Source organism: Pelophylax lessonae (assembly GCF_965119305.1).
Source record: "Pelophylax lessonae genome assembly, chromosome: 5".
Taxonomy (NCBI): domain Eukaryota; kingdom Metazoa; phylum Chordata; class Amphibia; order Anura; family Ranidae; genus Pelophylax; species Pelophylax lessonae.
The window spans coordinates 154,888,671-154,904,571 of record NC_138772.1 but is presented as its reverse complement, the minus strand read 5'-3'; the positions used below and the strand labels follow the sequence as shown (position 1 = coordinate 154,904,571).

At 45.8% G+C, this 15,901-nt stretch overlaps 1 protein-coding gene across 1 annotated transcript in view; it reads left to right on the top strand.

Annotated features, from left to right (window-relative positions):
• Positions 1-10,501, top strand: part of TOP2B (DNA topoisomerase II beta) — a 150,171-nt gene extending 139,670 nt beyond the window's left edge. Inside the window, exon 38 of the mRNA XM_082257331.1 lies at positions 9,983-10,501. Within this exon, the coding sequence (XP_082113457.1) occupies positions 9,983-10,141 (159 nt within the window). The 3' untranslated portion in view covers positions 10,142-10,501. The remainder of the gene's footprint in view (positions 1-9,982) is intronic.
• The last annotated feature ends 5,400 nt before the right edge of the window (positions 10,502-15,901 follow it).

The window sequence follows — 15,901 nt, the reverse complement described above, 5'->3', positions numbered from 1 at the left end:
CGGAGCTGGCAGCTTTGTCGTGTCGTTCACAGAGATAGTGATGCTTTGCCCTGGTCACTCTTTCCTTCCTAAGGTTGTCTTTGGTTTCCATTTGAATGAAGACATTGTGTTTCCTTCCCTGTGTCCTAAGCCTAAGCATCCGAAGGAGATTGCCTTGCATTCCCTGAATGTGGTTTGGGCGATCAGGGTGTACCTGGCGGAAACCCAGTCATTTAGGTAATCACTCACCATTTGTCCTTTACGGATGGACTTTGCAAGGGGTTGGCCGCGTCTGCCGCGACCTTTTCCAGATAGCTCAGACAGACGGTGGTGCAAGCCTATTCAGTCAAGGGTCAGGTTCCTCCTTTCCCTGTTCACATTCTACGTGGGCACTTAGTGTCTCTTGGGCCTCCTGCCAACAGGCATCAGTGATGCAGGTTTGCAAGGCGGCTACTTGGTCGTCTGTGCACACTTTCACAAAATTTTACAAAGTAGATGTGCTGACATCTACGGATTCTGCTTCTGGCCGCAAGGTTTTGCAGGCTGCTGTTGAGAGGACTAGTTCTCTTTGAGGATGTATTTTTCAGGTGAGTTCCAGTTCCTGGTTGAGCACCATGTTACCTGGTTGGCTAGGTTTAGCCTTTGGGAATTTTTTCTGTTGTGTTTTTTTCCCACCCCTCATGTTTGACACTGCTTTGGGACATCCCAATGGTCAAGAAGATTATGGAGCTGTGTCCGTCAATGAACGAAAGAGAGTTGGGTTACATTTCTTCTAACACTGCTTGCAACAAAACTGAGTGCCTATAGCAGGAAGTGGGATTGTATCCTCTGGGACTACCCCATAGGCGTGGTAAAGTTTTTTTTTTCCTGCCTATTATCCTACTTCTGTAGGGGGCAGCATAACCCAATGGTCCAGAAGATTCTGGAGCTGTGTGCTTCAATGACCATCGGAAGAAAAGGATTTTTCTCTAGCGCTCATTGACAGACGTAGTCCTCGTGATACAGCACCTTCGGGTTATGTTGCCTCCACAGGAGCAGGACTAGACAGGAAATTAAAAAGCTCTGGCCACACCCTAGGGGCAGTCCCAGAGGGTATATCCTCTCTCTCTCTGCCTCAGCAAATCAGTTATTTTCTGTCTAGTTAGGAGTAAGGACCTAGATACCTTGCTGGGATCTTAGGTCCTGGCAAGATTTTTTTCTTAAAAGATTTTTTTAGACAGCTTTTTTTCTCCAGTGTTCCTGTGAGATCTTCAAGCAAGAAAGCTGAACTGGGCGACGGGCTGGATGTTGAGATCCGGTGGTCACCCCAGTTCAGCCTACGAGCGCGTGCAGGCCATAGCTCCGCGCTGGGTCGGCCGCGACAAAGTCCCATTAAAGGACTGACCCCGCGAGTTAAACGTCTCGCTGAAACGCCAAAGACCATGAGTCACGGCGTCCATATCGGTCGACAGCCCTCCCGCCCCGGTGGAGAGGGGTACTGTCAGGAGTTGGTGCCCGCCTGGTTCCGGTATGGTGAGTAGTATGTTCCCCCTTTTCCCCTGACGGGTCTTGTGGTGAACGCGGGCCCCTCTCTGTATGGTAAGATAGAGTCCCTCTCTATCCTATAAATGACACAGATCCTCCTACTTTGAGTGTGATTTTATGTGCAAAAAGCCAGGAGGCTTGGTTTGGGAGCTAACAATCTAAGTGTATACATGTTAAAAAGATTGTAATCAGTGGCATTCTGGGAATCTTACGGTGATAAGAATAAGCTACCTACCAGTCAGAAGCCACGGACATGTAGACTGCCTTCCTAATCAGATCTCCAGCTATTAGCAGGCCTCCCGAATGGCCATGCGGTCCGCCAGGGCCGGTACCGCCAACCACGCCAAATCCCCATGCAGAGAGAGTGTTGTGTGCCCTGCAGCACACCGCTATTCAGTACAGGCCGCCGCCACTTTTTTTGCTGGATCGCACGAGCCGCCATTTTGGCGTAGCCTCGTGTCTCCAGCATGGGGGTGGCCATGTTTGAGGTGATCCAAACACCTCGTGGAGCTAGGGGAGGCGCCGGAAGGCGTGCAGAGGGGCGGAGCCGCCTCCTTTCTTCCTGGGCAGCCAGCCAAAAGACTTCCTGTTTGTCAAGACAGCGCTGTAACCTGTTGCAGTTAAACTCTGAGCATCAAGTGGTGAGCCTGGGGGGTCTATCTCTCTCTCTCTCTCTCTCGATCGATAGGGATCCCTAGCAGGTAACACTAAGGGGCTTTTTGTGGCGCTGGGGGTCTGAAAAAAAAAAAAAAAAGTTTTTTATTTTTGAATTATATTATCCAGGAAGTGACTGGAATTATCATGGACCCTGCCACACATATTCCCCCACCTGTTTCCCTCGAGGGGGCCACGGGACCCGCCGGTGCACAGAGTGTAGAGTCATTTACAGCAATCTTGGAGTCTATGGTGGCTCGGGTGGAGGCGGCCTGTCAGGGACGGGGGTCAAGGAAGCGACCCCCGCCTACCCCTATACTATCTGACACCTCTGACTCAGATTCAGAGATGGTCACTGCAGTTGCAGGTTCCTCTGCAAGGGCTGTTGTCTCAGGTAAAGCCCCCTCAGACAGTGAGGAGGACGTTTCTTCTCCCGCTATAATTCAGGAAGAAGCATTGGTGGACGCACTAGTTGTGGCAGTGCAGGAAACCTTAAAACTTGAGGCTTTACCGGCAGAGGCAACTGAAACAGAGATTCCTTTTGGTACTAATAAGCCCATCAAAACGGTGAAGGTTTTTCCTGTACCCAAGTGTTTCGGTAATCAGATTAAAGGAGAATGGGAGCATTCTAAACGTACCTTTACTATTTCCAAGCGTATTGCTAGACGCTATCCGTTTGAGGAATCCATCATTAAGAAATGGACGGTACCACCAGTGGTGGATCCACCTATTTCCAGGCTGAATAAAGCCACTGTTATCCCAGTGGAGGACACTTCGTCCTTTAAGGATCCGGTGGATCGAAAGATGGAAGCAGAGTCCCGCACCATCTTCTCTCTGATAGGGTCAGCATTTAGACCAGTAATTGTTATTGGTCTAGTTTCCCAGACACTTACGGAATGGGCGAGAATGGTACGCCAAGACCTTAGGGGAAAAGATATTCCCCAGGAGACATCTGATTTGATGGAACAGATTATACAAGGGCTACAGTTTATCTGTGACGCAGCCTTGGACACTACTCCCTTATTAGGGCATGCATCTATGTCAGCGGTCATCCTCAGACGTGTGCTGTGGTTAAAATGCTGGTCAGCTGACCTAGGTTCCAAAAAGACCTTGACAAATCTCCCTTTTCAGGGGAATCGTCTATTTGGGGCCAACCTAGATGAAATCATTAAGGATGCCACTGGGGGCAAGAGCACTTTTTTGCCACAGGCTGCTAAAGCGAAGGGACCTCGCAACAAGCGAGGACCTTTCTTTACCGCCCATAAAGGGCGCCCGCTGGTACAAGCGGGAAAGGCAAGACTCCTCCAGGAGGGTTCAAGAAGGGCTGGTCGGACAAGCAGAGGACCAACCCAGCCAAACCCGAAGCAAAGGAGTACACGGCCTGAAGGTGCGCCCCCACCCGGTTTCAGGGTGGGGGGACGTTTTCACCGGTATTCAGGACATTAGATCGAGCATCAACCACTACTACCGGTGCGATTCTTCCCTTCCAACATTTAAGTACTACAGGAAGCGGTAGTTACCGTTCCCTGAATAGATCTTTTCCTTTACCTTTTCCTAAGATTAGTCCCTATACCTCACAGGAATCGGATCTGGTTGACCAGATAGGCCAAGTAGCCTCTAGTCGGGTGACTTCGGTCCCTGAGGTTCAACCAGAAAAGATCACCCTTCCTGATAACAATCCGGTATCTGATAAATGTGTGGGAACAGAAAACGACCAGACTTTCTCGGATGGTCGGGGCCAGATACCTCTAGGGACGCCTGGTTCAGATTCTATCAGCGCCAGTGGTCCTAGAAATTCTAGGCTGGCCTCCTCAAGCCGGCCTGGCCGACTTGGACATGCTAGTCGCAGACGTTCCGTGGGAACTTCGTCTCAGGGAGTGTCTGTGATCTCAAGGACCAATTTACCATCATGCTTTACAGTCGCTGGTTTTAATGGCCTGGCCATTGAGACCCAAGTACTGAAGGACAGAGGTTTGTCTACTTCAGTCATTCCTACCCTTATTAAAGCAAGGAAAGCGACTTCCAGCAAGGTCTATTATCACACATGGAAGACTTATATTGCGTGGTGCGAATCTTTAGGATTTCCTCCACGTACCTATTCGGTGACTCGAATATTGGCCTTTTTGCAACAAGGGGTTGAGCAGAAGCTAGCCTTGAGCACCATCAAGGGTCAAGTTTCAGCATTAGCAATCTTCTTTCAGAAGCCTTTAGCTACCAAGTCCTTGGTGCGGAATTTCATCCAGGGGGTGCGGCACCTGGCTCCACCAGTCTGCGCGCCCTTACCGCCCTGGGATCTTAATTTGGTTTTGTCGGTTCTACAGAAACCTCCCTTTGAAAACATCAGGGAGATTCCCTTGCTTACTTTATCCCAGAAGGTGGCCTTCTTGGTGGCTATTACTTCTGCTCGCAGGGTGTCAGAACTGGCTGCATTATCATGCCAGTCCCCATACCTAGTGATTCATAGGGATAAGGTAGTACTTCATCCTAAGCCATCTTTTCTTCCTAAGGTGGTTTCAGATTTTCATCTGAATGAAGATATTGTACTACCTTCCTTGTGTCCTCAGCCCAAGCATCATCGGGAACATGCGTTGCATTCCTTAGATGTGGTTCGGGCAATCAGGGTATACCTGAAAGCTACGGAATCATTCCGTAAGACGGATTCACTTTTTGTGATCACGGATGGCCCCAGAAAGGGTTTGCCTGCATCTGCCGCGACCATTGCCAAATGGATTAGACAAATGGTGGTACAGGCTTATTCTATTAAGGGTCAGAGTCCTCCGTTCCCTGTTAGGGCGCACTCCACTCGAGCGCTCAGTACTTCCTGGGCCTTTCGCCATCAGGCGTCAGTGGTCCAGGTATGTAAGGCGGCCACCTGGTCGTCTGTACATACCTTTACAAAATTCTATAAAATTGATGTGACGGCATCGGCGGATGCCTCATTTGGCCGCAAGGTTTTGCAGGCCGCAATTTGAGGAGACCGGTGGTCTACCTCGAGGGTTTTTTCTGTTTGGAAAAAAAAAAAAAAAATTTTTTCTCTTTTTTGTTGAGTCTCATCATTAAGGATGAGCATTGTAAACTTCTAGTTGGCACCGGTTGGGCCTTCTAGATTGGGATTTGATTTTCATTTTCCCACCCCTCATTTGTGATACTGCTCTGGGACGTCCCGAAGGTGCTGTATCACCGAGGACTACGTCTGTCAATGAGCGCTAGAGAAAAATGGATTTTTGTAAAATCTTACCGTAAAATCCTTTTCTCTTAGCTCATTGACAGACGTAGTCCCCGCCCCTCTGTTTTTTTGAGTTGGGTTGGGTTAAAATCTCTAAAGACTGCTTTTTCACATAACTGATTTGCTGAGGCAGAGAGAGAGAGGATATACCCTCTGGGACTGCCCCTAGGGTGTGGCCAGAGCTTTTTAATTTCCTGTCTAGTCCTGCTCCTGTGGAGGCAACATAACCCGAAGGTGCTGTATCACCGAGGACTACGTCTGTCAATGAGCTAAGAGAAAAGGATTTTACGGTAAGATTTTACAAAAATCCATTTTTTACGCTAAGGCAGAAATCAAATTTAACCACTTACCGCCCGCCCGCCGTCATACGACGGCGGGACGGTGCGGCTATTATCCTGGGCGGACGTCATATGACGTGACCCAGGAAATGCAGGGCAGGCGCGCGATCGCGGGCGCGCCGCCGTGCACTGCCGGTGTCGGCGTTTCCCCGGGACACAGCCGGTCACCGGCAGGGGGGAAACAGCCAATAGGCATGGCTGTTTCCCACGTGATCGGCTATGTTGCAATGACATAGCTGATCACAACAGTAGATGCCGGCAGAAGACTGCGCGATCGGGAGCGCGCAGCGCGGTCATGTCGGTGGCACTGTGTTCCGTAGGAACACAGCTGTCACCGGCAGTAGTAAACAGTCACTGATAGTGACTGTTTACTATGTGATCGGCTGTGAATCCATTCACAGCCGATCACAAAATGTAAACAAAGAGCAGTAACTCACTGTTACTAGCTCTTCTCTCCTCATACAGTTTCCAGTGTGAGGAGAGCAGAGCCAGAAATAGTGAGTTACTGCTCTGTACACCTGTAAAAAGTAAAAATCACACCAATAAAGGTCCCCACACAGTCCTCAGCCCCCCCCCCCCCCAATGTCACCTGTCACCCAACAGTCACCTCATCAGTGCCCAGAAATTGACACCCATAACATTCACATGTGAGCGCAGCGATCGCGGGCAGAATCACAGCGATTCTGCCCGCGATCCGGAAATCATTGCAAATTGCGGGACGCCTGTGCGTTGCCCGTTTTTTGCAATAGCACCCCAAACGCTGTGCGATGTTGCCGCCATTTCCGCCTGCCGAATCGCGGTAACATCGCGCAAACAACGCATGACGCCCAAAAAAGGTACAAGAGCTTTTTTGGAGCGTCATGCGTTGTTTGCATGATGTTACTGCGATTCGGCAGGCGGAAATCGCAGCAACATCGCACAGCGTTTGGGGTGCTATTGCAAATCACGGGCAACGCACAGGCGTCCCGCAATTTGCAATGATTTCTGGATCGCGGGCGGAATCGCAGTGATTCTGCCCATGATCGCTACGCTCACATGTGAACGTAGCCTAAAGTTCACCGGTCACCAGAGACTGCCATCAGTACCGCCGTGCACTGTCACCTGTCACCCATCAGTGACCATCGCCCGTCACCTGTCACCCCATCAATCACCGTCACCTGTCACCCCATCAGTCATCGTCATCTGTCACCCTATCAATCATCATCGCATGTCACACCATCAGTGATTGTCATCTGTCACCCCATCAATCATCGTCACTTGTCACCTCATCAATCATCATCACCTGTCACCTCATCAATCATCGTCACCTGTCACCCCATCAGTCATTGTCACCTGTCACCCCATCAGTCATTGTCACCTGTCACCCCATCAGTCATTGTCACCTGTCACCCCATCAGTCATTGTCACCTGTCACCCCATCAGTCATTGTCACCTGTCACCCCATATACATGCAATCACTGACTGACCGCCTAACGACTATATGCGTCGGCCATTAAAAGATAAATACTGGGGTTATGGCAGCAGATAGCCCCCATAACCCCTGTATTTTTTGAAACGGCAGGCGGTCGGCTTTCAGATAAGGGTGGTCCCAGTGGCGGATTCGCCGCGGAATTACCCTTACGGTACAGGGGAAGAGGTGCCCCCCCTCCTGCCGCGTCCCAGACGTTTTCCCAGCCGGCAGCGGGGAAAACTATCCGGTCCCGGATCCTCAGAGACAGGAAGATGGCCCTCACTCGACTCTATGGTCTTGGAGGACCGGAGCTACGTCAAAAGACGTTCCCTAGCAACCGGTTTAAAGGGACGCTTTTTTTTTTTTTTTTTCCTCTTTCAACAATTTTTTTTTTTTTTACAAGGGATGTTTACATTCCTTGCAATAGGAATTAAAAGTGATCAAAACATTTTTTTTTTAAACTGTGTAAAAATAAAAAAAAAATAAAATAAATAGGAAAAAAAAAATTAAAGCGCCCTGTCCCCGTTAGCTCGCGCGCAGAAGCAAACGCATACGCAAGTCCCACCCACATATGTAAACAGTGTTCAAACCATACATGTGAGGTATCGCCGCGATCGTTAGAGTGAGAGCAATAATTTGAGCCCTAGACCTCCTCTGTAACTCTAAGCTAGTAACCTGCAGAAATTTTTAAAATGTTGCCTATGGGGATTTTTAAGTACCAATGTTTGGCACCATTCTGTGAGCATGCGCAATTTTGAAGCATGACATGTTGGGTATCTAATTACTCGGCGTAACATTATCTTTCACATTATGGAAAAAAATTGGGCTAAATTTACTGTTTTCTTATTTTTTAGTTCAAAAAAGTGAATTTTTTTCAAAAAAAATCGCATTTGTAAGACTGCTGCGCAAATATGGTGTGATAAAAAATATTGCAACGATCTCCATTTTATTCTCTAGGGTCTCTGCTAAAAAAAAATATATAATGTTTGGGGGTTCCAAGTAGTTTTCTAGCAAAAAAAATGATTTTAGCTTGTAAACACCAAGTGTCAAAAATAGGCCCAGTCTTAAAGTGGATAAATGGACAACTTTGTGTAAAGCGCTACTTGGATGTTAGGCCTATGTATGTGGCCAGGCTGTGAAAAAGTGTTACACATGTGGTATCGCCATACTCAGGAGGAATAGCAGAATGTATTTTGGGGCGCAATTTTTGCTATGTACATGCTATGTGTTAGAAATATTAAATAAATAAGTATTCATTTTCTTTCCACATTTTCCAAAAACTTGTGGAAAAAAATGACATATTCAAAAGACTCATTATGCCTCAAAAATTATACGTTGGGGTGTTTGCTTTCCAAAATGGGGTCATTTTATGGGGGTTTCCATTGTCCTGGTGCTCCAGGGCCTTCAAAAATACGATAGGTTGTCAGGAAATTATGTGTAATTTGTGCTCCTAGAATGCCGGACGGTACTACTTGGATGTTAGGCCTCTGTATGTGGCCAGGCTGTGAAAAAGTCTCACACATGTGGTATCGCCATACTCAGGAGGAGTAGTAGAATGTGTTTTGGGGTGTAGTTGCAAGTATACGTATGCTGTGTGAGAGAAATAACCTGTTAATACGTCAATTTGTAAAAAAAAAAAAAAAAAAAAATCTTCATTTTGCAAAGAGTTTTGGGAAAAAATGACAACTTCTAAAAACTCACCATGCCCCTTATTAAATACCTTGGAATGTCTACTTTCCAAAAAGGGGTAATTTGGAGGATATTTGTACTTTCTTGACTTTTTAGTGTCTCAAGAAATGAGATAGGCCTTCAGTACATCAGGTGTGGTCAAGTGTGATCAATTTTCAATGAATAGCACCATAACTTGTGGACTCTCTAACTTTCACAAAGACCAAATAATATACACTTATTTGGGTTATTTTTACCAAAGATAAGTAGCAGTATAAATTTTGGCCAAAATTTGTGAAGAAAAATTACTCATTTGCTAAATTTTATGACAGAAACAAAGAAAAATGCGTTTTTTCACAATATTTTCAGTCTTTTTTTATTTATAGCACAAAAAATAAAAAACCCAGTAGTGATTAAATACCATCAAAAGAAAGCTCTATTTGTGTGAAAAAAAGGACGCAAATTTTTTATGGGTACAGTGTTGCATGACTGAGTAATTGTCATTCAAAGTGTGAGAGCCCTGAAAGCTGAAAATCAGTCTGGGCAGGAAGGGGGTGAAAGTGCATTGTAGGCAAGTGGTTAAAAAAAAAAAAATTATTGGGAATGTTATATAGCAGAAAGTAAAAAAAATGTTTTTTTTCAAATTTTGTCGGTCTTTTGTGGTATATAGCACAAAAAATAAAAACCGCAGAGGTGATCAAATACCACCAAAAGAAAGCTCTATTTGTGGGGAAAAAATTACATACAATTTATTTGGGTACAGCGTCGCATGAACACGCAATTGTCAGTTAAAGCAACACAGTACCATATCGCAAAAAATGGCCTGGTCATTAAGGGGGTAAAAACTTCCAGAGCAGAAGTGGTTAATATATCACACTAAATTGTATGGCTGCGGTAAGGTCATACCACTTATTTTTAAAATGTCGCCTTTGAAGTGCATCTAGCAGTCGGAACAATTTTTTTTAGATCGTCCCTTTGAATATTTTTAAAAATGTATTCAGGAAGCCCTGATCTCTTAGCCTCTGGCTACCTATTAACAAAATGTACAAATTACAATGTGCAAATGTAATTTTTGTTGTGTGAACTGTCTTTTACATTAGTTGTATAATTTAATACCCTTCTCTGCCACTGTTTTTATTTCAGAAATCAAAGAAAACAACCGCATTTGACAATGATTCAGACGTGGACATTTTCCCATCAGAAACTGGAAATGAAAGTGCGTCAAGGCAGCGGCCTGGCCGGGCCAGGAAAGAAGTGAAATATTTTGCAGAATCTGATGATGAGGATTTTGCTATGTTTTAGTTATGTGCCCGAAGAGCACCAAACTGTTTTCCAGCAAAGTACTTGTGTAGTCCTCTCGTCCCTCCTGTTGGCGACTTTTGTACATTGTCTTATTTTATGTGATGACGTATTTGATGTTTTTTATTATTGTCGTAGGCATTTTAACATTTGTTGTTACACATACAGTTTTCTGCTCTTTTTTACTCATGAAATGTCATGTACTTGTATCAATTTGGCTTGTAGAAATGTTTTAGACTGCCGTGCTCAAGCACACATTTTAATTGTCTTGGGAGAAAAAAAAAATACCGAAAAAAAAAAAAAAATAACAGAGCAGCCCTGCTTTTTAAGATGAAGACAAAACATTAAAAAATGGAAATACAATAGAGTTTGTTTTCTCTTAGCTAAATATGGACGCTGCTGCAGAAAGGGTACTAAAGCCATAAGGCTTCATCCTGCAAAGAACACAAATAATAATCCACCTCCCCTTAATATCTAGTTGGTGCTCTGCTGAGGAGGGCTTATCCTGTTTTAGTGCTGTACTTGCAGGCTTTAAACCCATCTGTTTGACTCCTTCCTCCTGCTTTCCTTGGTCTGCATTTACATTAGGAGCTGGTAAATGATGGTATACTGGTGGATATACATCCTGGCAATTTGGAATTCAGAAAGAAAACTCTGTTACTCAGCTCCCGCAGAGACTCTGCCACAGGGAAACATGGTTAGCACCTGGGTTATAGCAGTTCCTGTATCCAGACACACAAATCCCCACCCATTTTCACCTCCATTTTGTGATTAACCCCACAGGGGGGGGGATCCACTCACTTAGCAATGGCAAATCAGTGGCGTAAGGGAGCTGGGACAAAAAAGCCAAACGGCATCTGTTCTATAAATGGCCTACAGGAAACTCAAACCACACCCTGGGTGATAGCTGTTCCCTTGTCCTGGAGCAATTTTCAAACTGCTACCGTTATCTGGTTCTAGCTCCCTTTCAGGCATGCACCATGCTGCCTTTGTAATAAAAGATTTCCCCTTGACAGTATTCAGAATTTTGTGGTTTAAAAGCTTGGTCTGCCTTATCTGCTTGTAAAAGAATCTTCTATGCATGCCTTTTTGATGGTGAATGCCCATTTTGGAATCTCTTGATAAATGAATCAAGGAACTCACTGGGGAAGTTTTCTACTTCTACCTTTTTTGATCTCCCCAGGCATATCATTTGAAACCAAGACTTAACACCTCCTTTCGTCAAAAGCCATTAACTCTCAAGTCAAGAAGCCCATCTCATAATAAAGGGAAGTCTATTGGAGTTTGTGCTAATCTGGATCCAAGATGTCCTGACCCCTGGGTCCAATATGTAATTTCAATGGGATTCAAAATAGAGTCGCTATTTCTGCCCTTCCTTGTTTTTTGCCTTCTGATCTGCCAGCTTCAAAACCAAATGAAAGCAGATTTAATGACCGCTTTGCCACACACTTCAGGCACAAAGAGTGATTTTTTTTCCAGTTCTTTTGTAAGAACATTTTTTAAGGTTTTTTTTCAAATTCAAAAACCTAATAGCATCGTTCCCATGCTGGACAAATTTCTAAACTGATGTTTTTTTTTTTTTTTTTTTGCATACCAAAACTCCTGACTCACAATGAGATCAGTCATTGCTTCTTTCTGACAAGGGTATACTGTATATGTCATCAGTAGACCTACAATATGCCTATCTACACATCCCCATTTTCCCCTCACATCAACAGACCTTTTCAATTAGTGCGTTCTGTTCACAGAATCAGGTCCGAATTTTTGCCTTAATGTTCACCTGAAACTGAGCCAAAGACGCACAGGACCCTTTTCCAATGCAGACTGCGGGTGCCCCGGATGTGTGAACTGTCTTTGAGAGCCAGTCACGTTCTCCTGTCATGCAAATTGGATGCAGGTTTCCCTGCATCCATATCGCATTAGTGTGAACCCAGCCCAATGGCATCCCAGTCGTTGCCCATAGGGTTCAATATTGAGTTGGCCCACCCTTTGCAGCTATAACAGCTTCAACTCTTATGGGAAGGCCGACCACAAGGTTTAGGAGCGTCGATGGGAATGTTTGACCTTTCTTCCAGAAGCGCATTTGTAAGGTCAGGCACTAATGTTGGAGAGAAGGCCTGGCCCACAGTCTGCAACTGAAAATCCGTCCGTCACATGGGAGGAAGAGTGCCGGCTGTCTCTTAGCGGCGTCCGGGGCAGCAACTGCGATGTGGCGGTGGAGAGAAGAATGCGGCCACGTCACCAGGGAGCTGGAATGCTTGGAATGAACGGCATGCACGACGCGTTTCTGAGGATGCGCAAGGTCCCGATCGGACATGCGCGCTCTTGCATCAGGTGCTGCATCAGACAGCCGGCACTCTTCCTCCTATGTGACGGACGGATTTTCAGTGTTTACTGCCTGTTGTGTGGGTAGATGGCACCACCTAGAGGAGCTTCATATATTATCTGATGATATAAAGCCTGAATACCGTGGCATCTTGTGAGTTGCTACATCTATTGTTCTCATTTTATAATAAATTTGTCTGCATTTAGAGCGCTTTTCTCTTTGTTTTTTTCTGCTCCAGAGTCTTCCTCACTTCTGAGAAGAGCTGCTCAGTGCCATTGGACATCCAGATTTGGGACTTTTATTCATTATCCACTGGTATTTATTTTATATAGAAGTCCCTTCTTTTTGGTATTTTCCCTGGATGAGCTAGTTTGGGCTGGAGAAACTTGACTGGGCCTGCACAGAGTCCTGACCTCAACCCGATAGAACACTTTTGGGAAGAATTAGAGTGCAGACTGTGAGCCAAGCCTTCTCTCTAACATCTGTGCCTGACCTCACAAATGTGCTTCTGGAAGAAAGGTCAAACGTTCCCATAGACACGCTCCTAAACCTTTTAGACAGCCTTCATAGAAGAGTTGAAGCAGTTATAGCTGCAAAGGGTGGGCCAACTCAATATTGAAACCTGTGGACTAAGACACTATGCCATTAAATTAAATGCCATTAAAGTTCATGTGCATGTAAAGGCAGGTGTCCCAATAATCTTGGTAATATAGTGTAGATGTGTGTCAGAAGCTGTGAAAATTAGGTGTAATGGTGGTAAAGGTTTGGCAGAGGTGTTGTGCAGGGCTGGTATAGATGCATTGTGATTTGGGCAGACTGTGTCCTATTCTCAGCAACTCCTTCTCTGTCAGCAGTGTCAGTAATGGGCAAATAGCCTTCTCACTAGTTCCTAGGATACACCTGCAGTCGTCCATGGCAAAAGGGGGCCCCCTAAGTCTATCCTCAAAGCCTCCAACAAACAGCGGTGGGAGCAGATGGTGGATGAATGTTCCAATCTGTGTCAGCAGTGCAGGTACTGCTGTTGTGTCCTTACTGTAGGTCAGGATCGGTCCCTGAAGTCCCTCTCTCAGCACCAAAATGTCCCTGTACTTTTCCTAACAAAAACCTCCATAACTCCTCCTGAGTCCCTTAGTTTTAATGGGATTCATAGCTGTGCAGTGGTCCCTCCAAAAAGCTACACATCTCCGTGTGCATTGTAGCTTCTGTGTCTTCGTCCTGTTGCTGATTGGCAGAGTGGTGGCTGCCAGGAGGGGGTTGGGAGATTTTACAGAGACACGTGCCGCCTACTGCTGCTGCACTCTGTTCCTCTATGCAGCAGTGGCAGGGGATCACACAAGACAGCTGGTACCCGGCTACATTTCCTTGCTTCATGGAATTCCTTTTTCCTCTAATTTCCATCAGGTTTCTCTCTGACATTGAGCGCTTTCCATATCCAGAGATGTGACTTCGGGTGGGACCCTTTCTCTGAAGACTCCTTATCGGAGTAAGACCGTTTTGTGCTAAAGTACTTCTGCTGGCACATTTCAATTTTTCGACTATTTTTACTGTGGTAAGGGTTAAAGCAGAGGGCCAGAGCACTAGCGCCATTCGCTGGGTGGACTGTTGCGCACACCACGCTTGCTTTCCCTTTTTATAGCCTGGTGAAATCGCTGCTGCTCCTGCTCAGAAAGCACCACATGGATTTACAGCAAAAAAGCTTCTGTGTGATGGTGCGACCCCACTTCCACATGTGAAGGTCTATTTGTGGATCTGGGCAGGTCCTACGATAGCTTCCCTCTGGTATTTGTGTGCAGAGGACACTGGCTTGGGCCTTAACATGGACTGGCCGGTCTTCTGTTGTGGACCGGCTTTACAATGTTTTTCCTTAAACTTGTCACTGTTTATCACAGTGTTGGTCTACTGCTTCCCTATCAGCTGTGATAATCCACCTGTTTGGTGCATTTTTGCAGCCTCTCGATGGTTCAGACTCTGTTTTCCTTTGGGTGAAGTTGTTGCACTTTTGTTCTGTCCTGGTCTTGAGCAGAAGGATGATCCTTTGATCTATCTGTTCTTGGTTATTGCTTGCTTTCCTTGTCTTGCCACGGTCTGCACCTCATCTGCTCCAGATTCGGGCATGGGTTTTTCAGCTAGTCCTGAGTTGCATACAGTTCCCATTTCCTTCTTGTGGACATGTCAGTGGGTATTGCTCACCCCTCAGCTTTTGGGCATCTCAACTGTATCTGAATTCCTGTGTCATTCAATGGATAAGAAAACCAGAATTTTGTAATTACCATAAAATCTATTTCCCAGTCATGTTCCAGAAAACCATATGAGAGCAAGAAAACACGTTACACTAGTACCCTCTGTTATTTGTGTTTCCTCTGCCCTAACAAGAGCATTGCACGTTTACATTTTAAGCCATTTGGCTAGTCCTAGGAGCCAGTGGACCTGGTGGGGGGCCAGACCAGGCTCCCCTTGCCTGTAAGTAGATTTTTTTTAATGGCATAGCCTAAAAGGGGGGGAGAAGTCCCCACCCTAGATTCTTTGTTTTGCCCTGAGGTTTCTTTTCCACTAGAAGAGAGGTAACGAAATTGCTATATAACTATACTCCTATGACCACCGGAACCCCCTTGGCTAGTGTTATCCCACTGGATTAGTCCTTACAAAAAGCCTTGTGTGGGTCACTGTGCAGGTTCATTTTGGGCTATGTGGCAGTCCTCGTGGGTGGGGCCTTGGTGCCTACCTCTCTGGCGGATCTTTGCACATCACGCCTCCTCTCTGGCGTGCTCCATGGAGGAAGCAGCACACTTCCAGAAGCCCAAGTTTAGTGATGCTTTTCTGTCTCTTTTGCATGTCACATGTACTCTGTAGGGTGCTTCAGTGAGAAAAGGGTGTGGGCCAGGTGCAGCACACTTTCAGAAGTGAGATAGCCAACAGCAAAAGTGACATCATTCCGGGTAGGACTCCACACCGGAAAATTATGCTTTCTCTCTAGGGGATCTGTGTGCCAAAGAGTGCTGACTTTGGCAATTTAGGTTTTGTGCTAGGAGCGCACATGAGTGTGCTCTCTTGATCTTTACAGGTTGTCTACAGATGGGAATGGTGTCAGCTGATGGGAAAAAAAGCCAACGTTTAAAAAAGGGCCGAGATATATCCCGGGTAACTATAGACCTATCAGCCTAACATCAGTAGTCTGCAAGATTTTGGAGGGGATGTTAAGAGACTATATATAATACTTTAGTAATGAAAACGGTATTATTAGTAGTAATCAGCATGGATTTATGAAAAATCGTTCTTGCCAGACCAAATTATTAACCTTCTATGATGAAGTGAGTTGCCATCTAGATCAAGGAAGGCCTGTGGATGTGGTATCTGGACTTTGCAAAGGCATTTTATACAGTTCCCCCACAAATGCTTACTGTGCAAACTAAGATACGTAGGTATGGACCATAGGGTGA